Source organism: Syngnathus scovelli, chromosome 4 (assembly GCF_024217435.2).
Source record: "Syngnathus scovelli strain Florida chromosome 4, RoL_Ssco_1.2, whole genome shotgun sequence".
Taxonomy (NCBI): domain Eukaryota; kingdom Metazoa; phylum Chordata; class Actinopteri; order Syngnathiformes; family Syngnathidae; genus Syngnathus; species Syngnathus scovelli.
Window position 1 is genome coordinate 9,197,501 of NC_090850.1, and position 17,931 is coordinate 9,215,431.

Genomic DNA, 17,931 nt, shown 5'->3' on the forward strand with positions numbered 1-17,931 from the left:
AAAGAAACTGACAAGCAACTCGTTTTCAAATCATACAAGTGAAAACTGGTCAAATATGAAAAAAAACGACATTATTAAAAGTGAAGACAATTTGCAATTCTAGTAATGACACACGAATTTGATGCACAATTTGTCTTCTCGGGCCACATAAAATGATGTGGCGGGCCCCCGGGCCTTGAGTTTGACACCTGTGCCCGAATGCATCCGCCAGTATTTGAATACCTAAGTATCACATCACTTCGGGCGGCAGTGCTGCATCACCCCGGAGCTTGACCATGACTTGTCCCCTGCCTCCCTTTGCCGTAGATCTTCTTCCATCCACTTTTGACCCCCTTTCACATCACTGAACGCAAAATTGCATTTACTTGTGTTGACTGCAAAAGCTGCCTCTTAAACATGGTCACAACAAGTCTGACTCGTCCACTGACAACCAGGCGGCTCCACATAAAGACAACCAACACTACTGAACAGAAGCCAGCACACACTCACGTACACACACACTGCCAACACAAAGAGGAGGAACAGGCGAGAATATTGAAACAACACATTGTGAAGGTTTATAAAGGCATAAATCTACAGAGTGGTTGAAAGACATTCATTACTTTGCGGGAGAGATATACAGTATCCTAGTGTCTTATGTGGTCCAGAGCCACCAGAAAAAGCCTCAGCAGGCTTACATGAGTTGCTATTTGGCATGGTTCTTTTTTTTTAGAGGGAGGGGTTAAAACCGTTGGTGGCTTTCCCAGAATGACTCGTCACAGACAAACACACAGGCACACACTCATACACCAACATGAGCACATGTCATCGTGAATTGACTGGTGGAGAGGGCTCAATGGACGATCCCAGAGTTGGTCAGGCTTTTCAGCGTCAAGCAGCTTATCCAATCACATATCAGATTAATACTTTTTTATGAGAGTAAGCCAGTCATAGAGAGAGGCATATGGAATGTGTTGTGTGCTCATCTGAAAGCCGAAGAAACATTGCATAACCAAAGGTCATTGTGTCATGCATGCATGTGTGTGTTTGGCGTGACTATAACTAGTGTAGAGTGGAGAACAAGATATTTTAAATTTAATGTGCATGTAACGTCAAAGCTGTGATTCAGTAACCTGCACTTTATGTTGTCTAGCAGACTGGCCTGGTACGTAACGTCCAGACATATATGAGTGATGGCAAGGTTGATCAAAATAATTGCATCTCCCATTTATTTTAATTTCACAATTGCAGAACAAATACTTGGAACATCAAATGGTTAATTTATACAATCATTGAAAATGTGTAACACTTTAAGAGGGGGGCAATAAACAAAACAGTCAGGTGGTTGTCAGATTTTTCCCACTGATGTCCACGAGTATTTATTTAAGGACTTTTCAGAATACTCCAAATAATTTTTTTTCTGAGCTATTCTTTCTTCTCCCTTTTTGTTTTAAATTAGCTGCATGTCCTGTTGAAAGACCTGCAAACACTCAACATCCCATTCCGCTCCAGAATAGCCTTAAGATTTTTTTTTTTTACATCAAGACAGGTTCAATAAACCCTGTGTTACATTTAACAAAACAGCCCCAGAACACGCTTGAGTGAGTCTGCTGTTTGTTTCACAGAATGTACAGTGTTCTTTTTGTATTTACTGTATATTCATTTACCGTGTTTTCCGCACTATAAGGCACACCTAAAAACCTCCAATTTTCTCAAAAGCCGACAGTGCGCCTTATAATTAGGTACGCCTTTATATGGACCAATATTGAGCCACTACAGCAGGCGTGTCCAAAGTCCGGCCCGTGGGCCAAATGTATATATCTTATATATGGACAAAGTTTTAAAATGGGCCATTCATTGAAGGTGTGCCTTATAATCCAGTGCGCCTTATATATGGACAAAGTTTTAAAATGGGCCATTCATTGAAGGTGCGCCTTATAACCCGGTGCGCCTTATAGTCCGGAAAATACGGTATACAATAAATACAAAAAAGTTTATGGAGCATTATAATGATGGGATATAGTTGTGTTTAAAGTCCTATAATACAACTGTAAAATATCCTTGTATTTGTGTTTAAGAAAGTGTTTGTTTTACGCTGTTGATGAATATGTGCATTCCTACTTACGTTCGAGTCAAGCAGATCAATGCTGTCGAGGCTCTTGCTGCGGTGAATGCGACCCTTGATTCGACGCAAGGAAGGTTTCCCCTGACTTACGGGCAAAGAGAGGGTGGACGTGGCAGGCATGGCCATAGCACCAGCACCCTCAGTAGCACCTATAGGCCCATCTGAAGACTCGGCAACACCAGTGGGTGACGTCTCTTCGTCTGGCGGCGTTACCCTGTGAGAGAAAGAGAATGATGCTGACCGTGTTTTCTGCTATGTTGATATTTGCTCGTTTGAATTCCCAGGGTCAAATCAGTAGTGCAGAACAAACGCAGAACAGAACTGACTCTTACAAATTTGGACCTTGATTCATCACAGTTCTCAGTACCGCAACTTAAATCTTCAGAGCAAACTGCTTGCCAGCAGTAAGTGATGCGTATTAAAGAGAAAAACAGAGCACTGCCTTGGGGATCAAAGTAAGACAACTTGATGTCTTTTAAAGGACAAGTTCTCCTGTTGGGTGTGGTGACAGTCAAGCAAGTGTGAGTAATTGGGCTGAATGTCAGTGGGGTAGCCTGCAGATGGATACAAGGTATGGAATGTCCACTTGACTTCTATTATTAGGCCACAATGCTTTATAATTACAGGGAACCTGGTGTTGCGGTGAAAAATAACACATTTACACTTTTGGCCTACATTAGCAAACCTTGGTTTAGGTCAGTAGAAAAGGGATTTTAATTAGTTTGCTACTGAGTTTTTTTTTGTTATTTTAAATGCAATTATGATATCAGGAGTAAAGCCACTTCATGCGAAGTCATGTGCACCAACTAAGCATTATCCCCACATTTGCCCAATCAAACACAAGAGCTGCTATTATAACGTCAGGCTAAGCAAATGGTTCTTAACCTGGGTTTAATCAAACCCCATGGATTCGGTGAGTCAGGGTAAAAGTGGAGGTGAGGACACACACTTGGTGATAATTCATCGGAACAACTATGCTCTCAGCCTTTTGGATTCAATCTATTTTTGCAGGTAGTCCTTTCTGAGGATGATGGACATGAAGGCAAAGAAAAGGAACAGACTAGAGGGGTTCTGTACTGTCAAGAAGGTTATGAACAACTGGGTGAAGCATTATAATTTAGGTAGCAGTTTGCTGCGTAAAAAATACAATGACTATTGACTGAACTCTCAGACTCGCTATTGAAAAGAGCACAGTGAATTTAATTACCACTTTCTTGGAGCTAAGATATTATTATTGTCGCGGGCATACTGGAGCCTAACCTAACTGACTCTGTGTAGTAGGCAGGGGACACCCTGAACTGGTTGCCAGCCAATTTTTGAAAAATAGGTGGATCCATATTAGGTGTTAAACCCTGAGTATGCAGAGGTCCACTATATTAGTTCCCTTTTTATTTTCGCATTTACTGTGTAATAAAACGTTTTGAGAGAACCGCATTTTCCACACTATAAGGTGCACCGGATTATAAGGCGCACCTTCAATGAATGGCCCATTTTAAAACTTTGTCCATATATAAGATATATACATTTGGCCCGCGGGCTGGACTTTGGACACGCTTGCTGTAGTGGCTCATTATTGGTCCATATATAAGGCACACCTGATTATAAGGTGCACTGTTGGCTTTTGAGAAAATTGGAGGTTTTTAGGTGCGCCTTATAGTGCGGAAAATACGGTATCCTTATTTGGTATAGAATTGTCAGATCTTGAGTGTGCATGAGAGCCCTAATATTGCAACTATTGAGAGTGACAGATGAAAGTAGAACATGCGCGCTTACTTGTGGGTGGTCTCTGAATCATTAATTGCAAGTGATGCTGGTTTTTGGGGCAATATATTGAGTCATGTCATGTCAGTGCAGTAAGAATTTAATAGCAGTTTTTTTGCGAGGGGGGAATGCAAACACTCACGAAAATGCTGGCACACTCACTGTGTCCCCAAAGCAACCTCTTCAGTGAAAACAACAAAGCACACATCTTGCGGTCCAGAAATAGAGAAATAACAAGAAACATTGACAGCAGTGAAAAGTAGTTCATGAATGTTGCATGCGACTTCAGCCCAAAATAGAGTATTTCCCTCCTGTCCCGGATTAAACAGGTCAGAAACAAACTTCATCAATCGCACAGAATTACGGAAATGCGCACATGTAAATGTCCAACAGCATCGAAATCATGATAAATCAACTAAAGACTTGAATGTAAAATAATTATTACTCTAGAGCACCATTCAAAGCTAACGCCTGAAGTCTGCCATCACATGACCCTCAAATTTTCAAATCACATTTTCTAAAAACCCCTAAAAGGGCAATGAATACTGCGTTTGATGTTTATATAGCTCACAGTTGTCTCTTTTAGATGCCACCTCAGCTCACTAGGTAAAGAATTAGGGGAGTACCTGGGTTAATTGCTTTTTAGACTTCTATGATAACACTTTATTATGACAGATGTTCACATGGAGAGCACTTTACTTTAGTGCGAGCTACAAGGATAGCACCAGTGTGGTGTGATTAGGACACACAGACACACACATATGTGTGAGTTTTCCACCGCAATACACTATGATGATCATACATCAAAAATAGCTCCACTGAAGTAGCTCACTTTGTCCGACTTTACACACTCAGCAGCCAAAAGCGAAAGTTTGAGCATTAAGACAACAAAGATGAAACAAAAGAAGACAGGTGGATTAAAGCATGAGGGAACATAAAGCTGCAAGGCGAAATAAAGACACGAGGGATAAAGCAAACGACCATAATGCAAAGAGACAAAGGACAGAGGGACACAGTCAGCGTATGGCTCTGAGTGCTTCGTAATGTCTGACTCTCTGGCCTGAAGTGATGGGGACTGTTGAACATGCATCATTTGTGCTCACGGGCCCCACTTCCACTATTGCAGACACGTGGACCTGCTTGATTCAGACAACCTCGCTGAAACCCCCTTCAAACACTTTGGCCTTGTGAAAGGAAAGATAACTTTTGCCAAGATTGGTAAGATCAAGGTTTGCACAACATTACACATTGGCCATCCATTTCATACTCTACGCCTATTCCAGGAGCGGCATTAAACTTTGAATAGTTGCCAACTGTTTGCACAGCATGTACAGTACACACACTTATTCACCAGTTTTGTGAAGCTGAGCCGAGATTGGTTGTGACCTGTGACCTGGCAACTGTGATGTCATTTTCAGTCGACAGCAAGTGGACAAATGGTCATCCCCTGAGATTGATTAGAAGAGATGAATTTAGCTGCTTAACACGTGAACAAATCAGAATGTCATGCTTAGACTAATGGGGCCACATACAACATAGTATTGTAAAGAATTCTTTTGAGTTGACTCCCTCTTTAAAATTATTTGCATAGTATTGTAGAAGTCACTCTACAAAGCCAACAGCTTCCAATTATAATTATTAGCTCAATTAGACTTGAGGCTGATTTTACGAATAATATTGAGTCTGTGAACAAAATTGTCTAGACATTTTCAAAATTGAAAAACATTTTTGGGCCACATTATTATTGCAAAAACCTAGATAAGTCAATGTGACCACATATTGAGCTCCTGAATGGAAGAACAGTATAGATTTCTATAGATTTTTTTATACGTCATTTATTTGAACTATTTTACCCATTCAAAATGGAATCGAATGAGGTATAAACGATTTATGCAGACTGGTAACAGCATCAGGAAATGAACCATAAAGTCAAGGAAACATTAAACAGCCTGTTAGTTACGAGTCAAGAGCGTGTAAGCCCATTTAAAGCCACCTGGGGAGAGGCGAACGGGAAAAAGACGGGGGATCAAGTCTGTTTAGGCCAGACAGGGCTGACAGATGGAGAGCGCAGATTAGGCATGTAGTCATTCTGTCAAAAAAGGCGGGACACCAGTCATTTTCGGGTGCTGTCTGACCCCTGCACCGAGGAAGATAAACAATGTTTTTCATACAGTTAGATTGCTGAACAAATAAATGGTGTCAGGACGTTAACACATTACTCCTGCACAATGCTGCTGCTAACGCATTTACTAAGTAACACACATTTTCCAGTCATGATTAATCTAATGCATTTTTTCCAGTCAAGTAATAAGACTAGCCACTCTTCATATATCACAAAACAATATAATGCAGAATTCTTAAATTTTAAGGCGACATCAAGATTTCATTGAGTAGCACCTTTCACTGCTAAAGGTGAATAGGAATTGACAAGATTTAAAAGGGGAAGTCAACCCCCAAAATTTCCCAATGGTCCTTAAATTGAATTGTTATATTTATAAAAAGCCACTTGGATTGGAGTCCCCCAGTTCCCTACCACAACGGCGCAGAGTGGTACAAAACGCCCTATTTTATTAGCAATAGTTAAGCAAATATACCAAAGAAATGATCCATGCATACAGACTGTACTTTGCACAAATATATTTTAATTTACCGTGTTTTACGCACTATAAGGCGCACCTAAAAACCACCAATTTTCTCAAAAGCCGACAGCGCGCCTTATAATCAGGTGCGCCTTATATATGGACCAATATTGAGCCACGACAGCAGGCGTGTCCAAAGTCCGGCCCGTGGGCCAAATGTATACATCTTATATATGGACAAAGTTTTAAAATGGGCCATTCATTGAAGGTGCGCCTTATAATCCGGTGCGCCTTATAGTGCGGAAAATACGGTACAGCGAATTTACTACAGAATCTTACTTTATTTTATAACAATTGTAAAATACTGTAAATTATTCATCCATAGCCTGTAAATTAACAGTTGAATCAGTCCGTTAACAACAACTATAGCTAACGCTAATTTCAACATAATACAATGGATTGCTGTACATTTCTGATGTTACTGATGAGTATCCTGCTGTTTTTTGGTTTTGTACATTGCATTGTACTTACAATGTCTCTAATGTGACAGTAAACAGATTAAACTCCTGTCAGATGACTTCTATGAACTGGACTTCTGCTATATCCTTTTCAACTCGACACAAATCCACCAAGCAAAGGACAAAAAAATAAAATAATAAATGTCATCTCTGTCAGGCAGAAGTGGAGCCCCTCTTCTGTGTCCTTCTCGATTTGAGGGACGGCAGTGATGTATTTCCTCTAGTCAGCTCCCTGTGAGCCATCATGTCAGTCGTGAGACACCACAGGTCAAGAACGCGTGACTCGCAGATTCTAAAAGTCATTGCTGCTCTGCTCTCTGATGGGGTGACGTGAGTCTCTGATGGGGCCCTCTTTCCATTCAATGCCTTCTGCCGAAGTTACGTATTACTTCACCCTACATAAAACCATACTGGACTCTACACTGTCAATCAGTGCCGAATGAAGTCTGCTGTAATCAATGTTTTCATGTGCCCTTGGGTGACATCGGATAAAACAGATGAATTAAGCAAGTGTTTGCAATTATTTGTATCAATGGTCCAGCCTGGAGCAGTACAGTGGAGACAAGGGCCATTTATACGTCTTATTTAGGAATGTTTACGAACCTCAGTAAAGCAACAGTGGATAGAACTTTGCATGCTAATAGTGCTACACTAACAGCAACTGACTTCATTATGCAATCAAAATTATTTCTAACTGTGACCTCTGAAACTGCATCAGGCTTTTTTCTTCTAGTTGTTTACTACATACTTGTTTGCAAAAGGGGATTTTTGTCTTCTCTTCATCGCCTGGTCAAAGCATCATGTTCATATTTTATCAAGCACCCAACTACCCTATGAACCATCACCGCATAAAAATAAATAAAAAAATTAAATAAATGAATAAATAAATAAATAAATAAATAAATAAATAAATAAATAAATAAATAAATAACTGTGGTTAGCTGGCTGCATCTGATTGGTTGGAAAAGAAATAATATGCTGTAGCACTATTCAGCACAATTCAACAAATCCAGCTGAGAATCTGCTTTGCTGTGTAAAAATAATGTTATCAACTGAGGATATTTTTAGCCTGAAAATATAGACATGCTAAAAAGAAATATAGTTTTGGGAGACATGCACCAAAGTGAACTCTTTCAATGTTAGGAACGTTACCCTATTACCAAAACACAGACATCTCTAAAAAAATACATCCGCATGGACCTACTCCCATGCGATGCTCAGAGAGCGGGCGGTTGTAAGGGGGTGAGCCGGGAGTCATTTAAACCTTTGTTAATCTGTTCCCTTTAGTGACATAAACCATTTGAGAGGAGATTACAAACATTCTGCCTAAAGTAAAAACATGCGAGTTCCTGATGAAGGGAAAGACCAACACACACAAACGTGCGTAAACCTACACTTTGCCAAAATAAACAAAGAAGTGTGATTTCCAAAGCAGCAGGATGATTAGTTCAGGGGGAAAAACTGGGGCATAATGGAAGACTAATTTACCTTTATACAAGAACGAATTACCTTTGCACAAGCAGGATGGAGCAATTTTCAGGGGGCGGGGTGGGGGGGTGGGGATAATGACTGTCCCATACACGTGTAAATTCACAACTCAGAGGTTGCGATGAAACCTTGCTCAACACACTCATAATACAAGCAGGAATAAATCCAAGCAAAAATAAATGTGAAATATATAAACCTCTCACAGGATTTCCCGAAGAGCTGGGTGGAGATATAAAGAGAAGAGGGAATAGAAAAAAAAATACATTTCTGCATGTTTTTTTTAATGCAAACTTGTGATTATCATGACAGGCCAACCCCAGACTCGGACTCCTGCTGAGGTAACTAATACGCATCGTTGTCAGTTTGTGTCGGATTACGCTTCGGGGCCTCCTTGAGTGGAACTGGGTGAGAGGAGGAGGAGGACGCGAGTCATGTGCGTGTGTATATGTGTGTGTGTGTGTGTGTGTTCTTTCAGAGAGGGAGGATGTCGGGTCAAGAGAAGGAGAGGGCAGACTTGTGTGCACGTTGTGTGCAAGTGTGGGTGTGTTTTTGTGTGTTGTGGGGAAGAAGGGATCTGACTTTATGCATCATTAAGCAGGTGGACTGGGAACACCGGGCAAAGCTGTCACTCTAAGTGGGAAGCAGACGAGACATCTGGTCAATGATACGAGAACATTCACCCACGTGTTGGGAAGAGCTGTGGACAGTTTACGTATATAGACGTCAACAAGCTAATCACTATTTATAGATGATCTCAAAGTAATTACATATTACATATCTTATTTAGCACGAGTTCTTTGAGGAAGACTACTTTGCATACCAAATTTGCACATCTTCCATTGTTAGGGCATGAGTGGGGAGGTACTAAAATCGGTTCTACTCATTCAGAATGCAGGGAACATTCTGTTGATCTACAGCACAGGTGTCAAAGTCAAGGCTCAGGGGCCAGATACGGCCCGCCACATCATTTTAGGTGGCCCGCGAAGACAAATCGTGCATCGAATTCATGTCAGTTCCAAAATTTCAAATCGTTTTCACTTTTAAAAAATAGAGGTATTGTTAGCAATTTTTTATCACCATTCATTTTTTTGAAATAATTTGTATTTTTAAATATTTGATTTGATTTCAATATTTCATTTTAAAATATTTGAACAGTTATTATTAGTCTCTGTTTTGAAAACTAGTTATTCATCAGTTTGTTGTGTACTATAAATATAATATGAGACGTTCATACATTTATTTGGGTTGACAATTTTAATGGCCCTTTGAAGCAAACTATGACTATGATGCGGCCCGCGACAAAAATAAGTTTGACACCCCTGATCTACAGTATAGATTGTTTTGTGGTGTAACTATAATCACAGTCAGAGCTCAAGATGCGTTTAGTTGGATTAAAGAGTATCAGACGGTCAATGGAGGGGCAGATTTCAAGGTGCGGGAGGTTCTTTTCAGGGCTGGTACTGTAGAAGGTTTTAGTCAGATGCACATGAGGAAATTATGCTGATGCTTCTTGTTGTGTTGTATGGCCTCTAATTAAGAATCAAGACTCACATATGAAGAAATGCCAAAAATATTTTCATACTCGAGTATGAATCTGTTTGTTATGTTCTTTGGTGGATGCAGTTGTGATTTTTGTTATTGTTTATTTTAGCACGAGTGTTATAACACTAATAATGCAGATGAAACCGTTCCTTTTCGACAAAGATTTGGATGCATTTTGGTTGTAGCAATTTGTTTTTATCATTTGAGTCTCTATGGCATGTGTGGATCAGTCCCTTTAAATATTAATGGTCCCACCCACATTGGCATCACATGCCATGAACCAGCATATCGTCCATTGACAACATTAATAACAGAATATGATTTTATTTTTGAATTCCCCATTGCATAAAAAAAATAAATACGGGCACCAGAATGGGTTAACCATAATGCAGCCGTTTCTGAAGTGCACCATTAAAAGATATGATTAGCAGAAAAAAAAAACTTTACAACACATTTCAACACTGACAATATTTAGCAGGAATTTCACATTTGAAATGTAATTAACTGTAATAGTTCTGTGGGTTGCGATTTATTTAACATGCACACACACGAAGCGAGCAAAGAAACATATTCATACGGGATCTCGGATGTAATCGATTTTTCAAGATCGGCATTCTCTCAAGGTGCCGTGTCTAGATATTGATTGTACGTGCCACAGAGGTCAGAGAATTGGTGGACAACAACACACGTGACTTGCAGGAACATCTCTCTACTTGCCATGCTCAAACTAATGGTGATAAAACTTGGTGGGTTACGCTTCCCTGTGTGTGTGACCCTGGACTTCACTGCGAATAAAAATGGACATGACATGCAAGTGGATACACAGGATGACTTTGTGAGGCGTGCGCAGTGAAGGCACACCATAGATCAGCTTCTCATGGTTAAAGTAGCTGTCTGAGGCAATACAGTAATCCACTTTTAATGGTCGTGCCCCTTCCCCCACCATGATGTAATGGCCACAGACATACCGCCGCGCCACTCTTAAAGGGAGAAGCGTCAAAACCAAGTCACCACTATGTCCTTTGCATCCCATTTGACAGCAGTCGCATGAACTAAGAAGTGAAAGCCTTTCTCTTGTGTGACTAAGTCAGGGGCATATTACCCCGAGTCAGTGATTCCCAACCATGGTGCCACGAGACCCTCCTGTGTGGTGATAGATCATCAGGTGTGCCATAAGAAATGATTACTTAATTTGTGCCCCAAATTTTTGTTTATTAATAATAAATATTAATTACAAATATTTCATCAAAGGGCCACTGGATTGGTTATGTCTCCAGGAAGAAAAATTGTATATACATGATAAAATGACATTAATATGAAATTTAATATGTTTAATTTGGTAATGTTTTTTTAAAATGTTATATATTAGCATATATGTCTTTTTCCTTAACAGAACAACTAGATCTGTCAGTGAGGGATATACTCCTAGCCTAACATTAGCTCTTCTGGAAAACTTGGATTATTCCAAAAGTCACATGGTCCATAGGAAGTTGAATCATTCAGATCGTGTGCATGCAGGGCTTGACATTAACGCCTGCCAACCTTCCAAATCTGGGTGAATTTCAACTGTGGCAGACTACTGCACCATTCTGACTCGCCACTTTGGCAGGTTGTATTTCAAATAAAAGCATAAACTGAGATTGGTCGACTGGTCACGAAATCATTGAAACTTATTTCATAATCAATGTCACTGTTTCATTTTGTAACTGTACTAGTAGTAGTGTTATAGTATATATGTAGAGTATATCAGCTCTTTGTGAGCAAGTTGAGACGAGATCATCGTTGTTTCTGTATTTTTGTTGGGTGTCTAGTTGGGAGATTCTTATGTGAAATTGGTGCTAAAAATGTTTACTCTTGCTGTTCACTTTTAAGTTATACTATAAATTGAAGGCAGACATGTCATAGATCGGGTGGAGCAGGGCGACCAAATGCAGCTTGGACCAGGGTTTATTGGAGAAAACAAACTAATAGACTCGGCAAACTGACATGACTTAACAAAACAATAACTTGACTGACCGACCGACCGACCGACCGACTGACCGACCGACCGACCGGGACATAACGACAGCAGGACGGTACGACAACAATGATCCGACGGGTCGTGAGGGGCAGACAGAGCTTAAATACACGACAGGTAACAAGAGGCAGGTGAGAATGATCACACCAGTCATGGGCACACAGGAGGGGAGGGGCGAGCACACAGGCACACGGACAGAAACTAAGACAATATGCACATAATAAAACAACTGGGGGCGAGACGTGACAAGACATTGCTTAGATGCACTTTGAACTCATCGGATAATAAGAGCAAGCAGGTCTTTAGCCCAAGCCGGAATATGTAAATCAAATTGAAACACAAACGGCCTGGTTTGCTTAAAGGGAGTCATTTCTGCAAATGCACTGCACATTAGATGTGAATATGCGTACAAACATGCGCATCTATTGCATGAGGTGCCCAAATTAGCACCATTTGCATCAGGAAAGAGAGAGGCACCGCATCTGACCAATCAGAGGGAATGCTGCGACCTGCATTTGCAGTAAGTAAGTTAAGTAAGACTTAACATGTGGTGTACAAATGATAGCTTGAATCTGGATCACAAACAAACCAATATACAAAAAGGGAAAGCTCAAGCTTCACTTGAATGTTAATAACTTGTTGAAATAAAAGTTGTTGGCTCTCCTACCTGTGACTCATTAGATTGGAATCTACCTCCCTCCTCTGTCGGGCCTGAAGATTGATTATTATTATTAATAATATCAAACTATACTGTATCCAATGTCTGGATTACCCTCCATATTGGAGTGACTGTCCTTGTTTCAGTTGCCTCTTTTGAGTGGAGCTTTTCAACAATGAAGCTGATTAAGACTTAGGCCTACCTCCGCTCCGCTCATCAATGGCACAAGAGCACTTAAGTGGCGTGGTAATCATAAGTCTTAATTATGACTTTGCATAATTTTTGTCATATGATGACCCTAATGAACTACATTAAAAAAAAGTGCAGAAGTGTTCCTCTGTAAATGGCACACTTGCATATTCACTTTAGAATTAGTATATCTGTTTGTTATCTTTGTTTAGTATTTATGTCATTATTGCAGTTGTTAGCTGTTTCACTCTTAATTAATAAAGGGTGTCAAATGGCATGTTATGGTATGGTCTGTTTGTATCAATGATATATTTATGAATGGGAGTATAAAATTTTGCTTGGGGCCCCAGTTTTGCCAGTGCTGCTCTGCAAGTGGCTGTTGTGACAGATCTCCGGTGATGCGGAGGGAACCACCTTAAATACTGCCCTATACTGCATTGTGTGAACGAGCCAGCCTAAGAACAAAGATAGGGTAGTAGAATATTAAATCTTTGAGTGAGTCAATTTTTGTGAGCACCAGCAAATAATTCGTTCTTCCATTTCATGTTGCTCTGCTGTTTTGCGCCATCTTTGAATGGGAATTGTTATGCAAGAGAGACTTTTTGCACAGTATGTGTTTTGTTTTTTGTTTTTTCTTCGTAGCCTTTGTAGTTGAGGAGCTGTTCTTTCATATGCAAAGTATTAAAATATATTAAGATACTTATCTGGACATTGGCTCAGTAAAAAAATAGTCATATGGGCATGTTTTTTTTGGTCCTTATTTAATCCTTTGTTGCCCCCACCAGTAGTGCTGCTCAAACTGTGGCCACCACCAAGATGCCAATTCCTGTCCTAACTTGAAAATATTGCACTTCCATTTTAGGTATTTGCTGAGCTGCAATTAAGAATGTGACTGACCTACACCCCAACTCAACCTCCTACTCTCAACTCCACACACAACTGAACAATCATTAAATTAGTCTTCATCTAAATGCTTCCATAACAAAGAACTTCCTTTTAAAAAAAATAAAAATAAAGTTAGTCTTCATCTGGAATAGAAAACAACGATAACAGAATTTCAAATCGAACAATTTGTCAAGTCAAACAATAGCTTGAAAGGATTACACAATTACTAAAATAGCTATTGATTAATATCATAACTGTATAGTTCTCAATGAATCAATGAATCCGAGCGAATGCAAATGTATATTTGGAATGTCACTGTGATCATCACTCCAGCATTGACATATTTTAACATAATCCAAAGGGAGTTGACTGTCATTAGGGCTGCCATGCAAAATTCTAGAATAGGCACACTATTTTCAGTGAAAGAGAATCAGTTACGTATGTGGAGATGATGAGATCCAGCAAGGAGGGGTGCAACAAAACCCAATTTCACCCACAGAAAAATATGGTTCTTTGCTCAACCACAAACTCATAGGGCTGTTTGCAAGAGGCTAGCATCTGATGATGTTGATGATGAGTGTTCATGACGATGATTTATTTGCAACACACCATACAGAAAAATGGATGAGAACGTGTCTGTGTGCGTGCGTACGAGAATGCGTGCGTGCGTACGAGAGTGCGTGCGTGCGGCTGATATTGTTTATGTACCATTAAAGCAGACAACTGGTCAAATGGAGTGGAAAATCATACACGCAAAATGAGTGAAGCCTTCAGCAAGAGACTCAAACATGCACAGGAAGCTACTGAATAAGTAATTAGGAGTGCGAGGTGCCCCCCCCTCCCTTTTTTTTTTTTTTAAATAGTACAAATCAAAGACACATAGATCAAATTGTTTTAAATGGAAAACTGCAGGTGGGTTTTAAATGAGTTGAACAGTGACTGTGACAACACCTGCCCGTATTGTGCGCTTGTATGAAAACTAACGCGTGATCATATCATGCAAAATGTACACACGTATACACACCGGGCTAAATGTGTAGTATGTCTCGTGCACTGGCGCGGATGTTTTTGTATCTACTCCAGTACAGCCAGCCACTTCCGCCAACAGCTGCTCGTGTTCAGCTGCAACTTTGACGCCTTCCGTGAGCACAACGCTTTAAGAGGCTCAGATGAAAGCTATTTTTCTCCACACCCAAGAAGCCACACACACGTCCGCTTCCATGCACACGCACAAAGAAGCCTACTATGGTGTATACATCCACCTCCAACGCCCCGAACTCACCACAGCTGTCTCTTGGTGGGGAGGCAGTCTTTGTTGGAGGCTGTCACTCCCATGGCCATCTGCATCACCGTGATGTATTTCTGGTACTTCATCTTCAGGTTCCGTCTCTCTACTTTGGAGCGCTACTTCGAGGAATCCGCGCCCCGCTCAAGCGCGGCGCAGGTGAGCGTGCGTTCAAATCTCTCCAAAGGTCCCTCGACATCGACCGCGCGTCCGGCGGCATCAACGGCGCCATTTCCCGTGGGAGCAGTCCCCGGGGAGCCGGAGGAAAGGTACCACGCCGCCGCCACCCTGCATGTCTGCTCGCTGCCCCTCTAATCTCATTAGAGCTCAGAATAGATTGGCTAATCCATTCAATTTTAGGCAGGACCGACTCATTGTTGTGGCACGCCCGGGAGCGGCCACTTGTTCCTCTTTGTCCACCCTCTGTTTTGTTTAGTTTGATGCTCTCAGAAAGAGCAAGGAGGAGAGGATGCGGCGGCGGCGGCAGCATCCATGTGTCTGTGAGGTAGGTGGAGGAGTGCGCTCAAGAGGAGGAGAAGGAGGAGGGGAGAGGGAGAGATGAAATGGGTGTTATAACCTACTAGCGATGAGAGAAAATCACAGCAACGATGGATGGACGGACGCCTGTTTTATGTTTAAAGAAGCAGGATCAGCGCGTGAAAAAGATGGAGAACAGCATTCGAAATGGAAGCGATAACAATAAACATAATATAAACAGAAAGGTGTTTTTATTGTTGTCTGTTTTAAGGAACGGCATATCTAAAATGAAAGCACAACTCTTATTTATACGTGATCTGTTTCTTGTGAGTATGTTCATACGTATTTAAAAACGTGGCCATCTTCTCTCATCGACAACATTATTACAACTCAGAACTGACATGGTAAAGGAAATATAGTCATGTTTGGAAATCAGTTAAGGGGCCACTTTGAGTGTGGGTGCGTACCCTGATGCAGCCCGCGGCTCACCTTTTGCCAACCCCTGATCTAAGTGAAACTCCCCAGCATGATGTGTGTTGTTGCTGAGAAGCTCAAATGTAAGGTGAGATGACGCCCCACTGTCCCTTTATATAAATATTTACAGGGACACATAAACAACGTGAAGGTCGAAAGAACTGCTATATATACACCCGGAGGCGTGTTGAGATTGCCCATGCACCCGAAAAAGTAAATGCAGATAATGGAGAATGAACAGCACAATGCAAAGGGAAAAAGTCAGAGAGCAAAAGCGGCTAATACTGGCAAGGCACACGTAGGGAAGCAGCTGGTGGGGAAGGTCAGACTAGCTGCTCTCAGCACTGCTTGATCTTGGCAACACAGCATTCACCTAAAAGCACACCACCAAACACCTTTTCCAAAGTCATTTGACTTACCAAAAAGCCTGAATCAGACAGAAGTAACCATGATGCTGGAGCGAGAATCAAAGTGAAAGGTTTCAGGTTAGATCCCCTATTCACCCTGTCAGCGTATCCTTGATTCAAAATCAGAAACCTGTATTGCTGCTCATTACCATAGAAATTTCTTGTTTGCTTTACTTCCACACTATTGTCATCAAAATCACTCTCCACATTGAGAGATCAAATGTTCAAACTCACGTTGAAATTGTGACTGATTGGGAAGTGAACTCACATTGGCTGCATTAAAGTCAAGAGAGTGTCACTGCTCTGATGTCTAATATTTTCTGTAATTAGTTCAAACCAGACAGGGGTGGTATATGAAAACAACTAGGATTGGGTTATACAATTGGATAAGAGGGGTTATAAATGAAAAACTACAGTTGTGTTTATTCCATCCATTCTTATGTCTCTTGTCTGTGTTTTCTTCCTTACGATTTAGTTTTCAAATGTAATGTTGTAATTAGCAAGAAAAAAAACACCAAGAATGTGTTTCATCATAAAAAATTCCACTCTTAAACTTTTGCAGTTCAATCACAGGTGAGACATTTAGTATTCAAGCCTGTGATTTATTTATTCATTTATTTTTATTTGTTTATTTATTTGTTTATTTGTTCATTTGCTCATTCATTCACTCGTTCGTTCGTGTGTTCGTTTTGTTTATAATACTGTCTCATTTTGAATTTTTGTCTCGCCCAAGACACAATGACTCGAGACTCGGACAGAGAGCTGAGTTCGAATAGTTGGTTACTGAACGACCCGCTCTACTGCATAAGCCACGGCCGCCAGAACCATTGGCTTCATCAGGTATTTCATAAACATGTTATGAGTTCAGGTATGAAGTTGCGAATATCCGACACCAAGCAATGCCAATACTTGGCAGTATTGCACGAGTTCACTCACTGAGATCAATTTCTTCATGTCTCAGGCTGGTTGAATAAGAGGATAAACGGTTCATAAAATGGATGGATGTTATGCAGTTTTCATTGATATTTAAATCAGTTTTTTTAATTGTACTAAAAAAAAGGTCAAATTGATAAGGTTGTATTTTTGTGACCAGTGTGTGCCATGGGTCATCAACTCTCCTTCATTAAAAACTGCAGAAGGAGTCTCTTCCATCTCCTGCATTGTCCCAGAAATTAATGGCTTGCTTACTCAAAGCCCAGCTGTATGTTATTGTGTTGGTGGAAAGAGATCTAGAGAAGACGATCGGATTGGTTGGAGAGTGAGATTTCCCCCTGGAGTAGCAATGTGTTGAAGTCCCCCCACCCCGCGCTACCACCCTTCATCATAAATTACAGCACCCTGGTCCCTGGCCACGATTAATCACATGACCACAGGAGCCAGATTAAATTCGTAGCCTTGGACCGTTCCTCTGTCTCACTCTCTCTCGACCTCCTCTGTCAAGTGGGAAACATACAAATAGGAAGCACAAGCACACACTAGGAAAGAAAATATCAGCGGTAGGTTATAAACACAGTAGTGTAATTTGTCTGTATGTCACACTATCCACC

General features: G+C 40.8%; 1 protein-coding gene across 9 annotated transcripts in view; it reads right to left on the minus strand.

The window, feature by feature from the left end:
• Positions 1–15,487, minus strand: part of tjp1a (tight junction protein 1a) — an 80,058-nt gene extending 64,571 nt beyond the window's left edge. For 6 of the 9 annotated variants that reach the window (XM_049717895.2, XM_049717893.2, XM_049717894.2 and 3 more), the window contains exons 1-2: positions 15,024–15,487; positions 2,105–2,318 (exon numbers count right to left, since the gene is read on the minus strand). In XM_049717895.2, the coding sequence (XP_049573852.1) occupies positions 2,105–2,318; positions 15,024–15,115 (306 nt within the window). In that variant the 5' untranslated portion in view covers positions 15,116–15,487. The remainder of the gene's footprint in view (positions 1–2,104; positions 2,319–15,023) is intronic. The other 3 variants (XM_049717903.2, XM_049717901.2, XM_049717898.2) reach the window with 1 other exon arrangement.
• Positions 15,488–17,931: the final 2,444 nt, after the last annotated feature.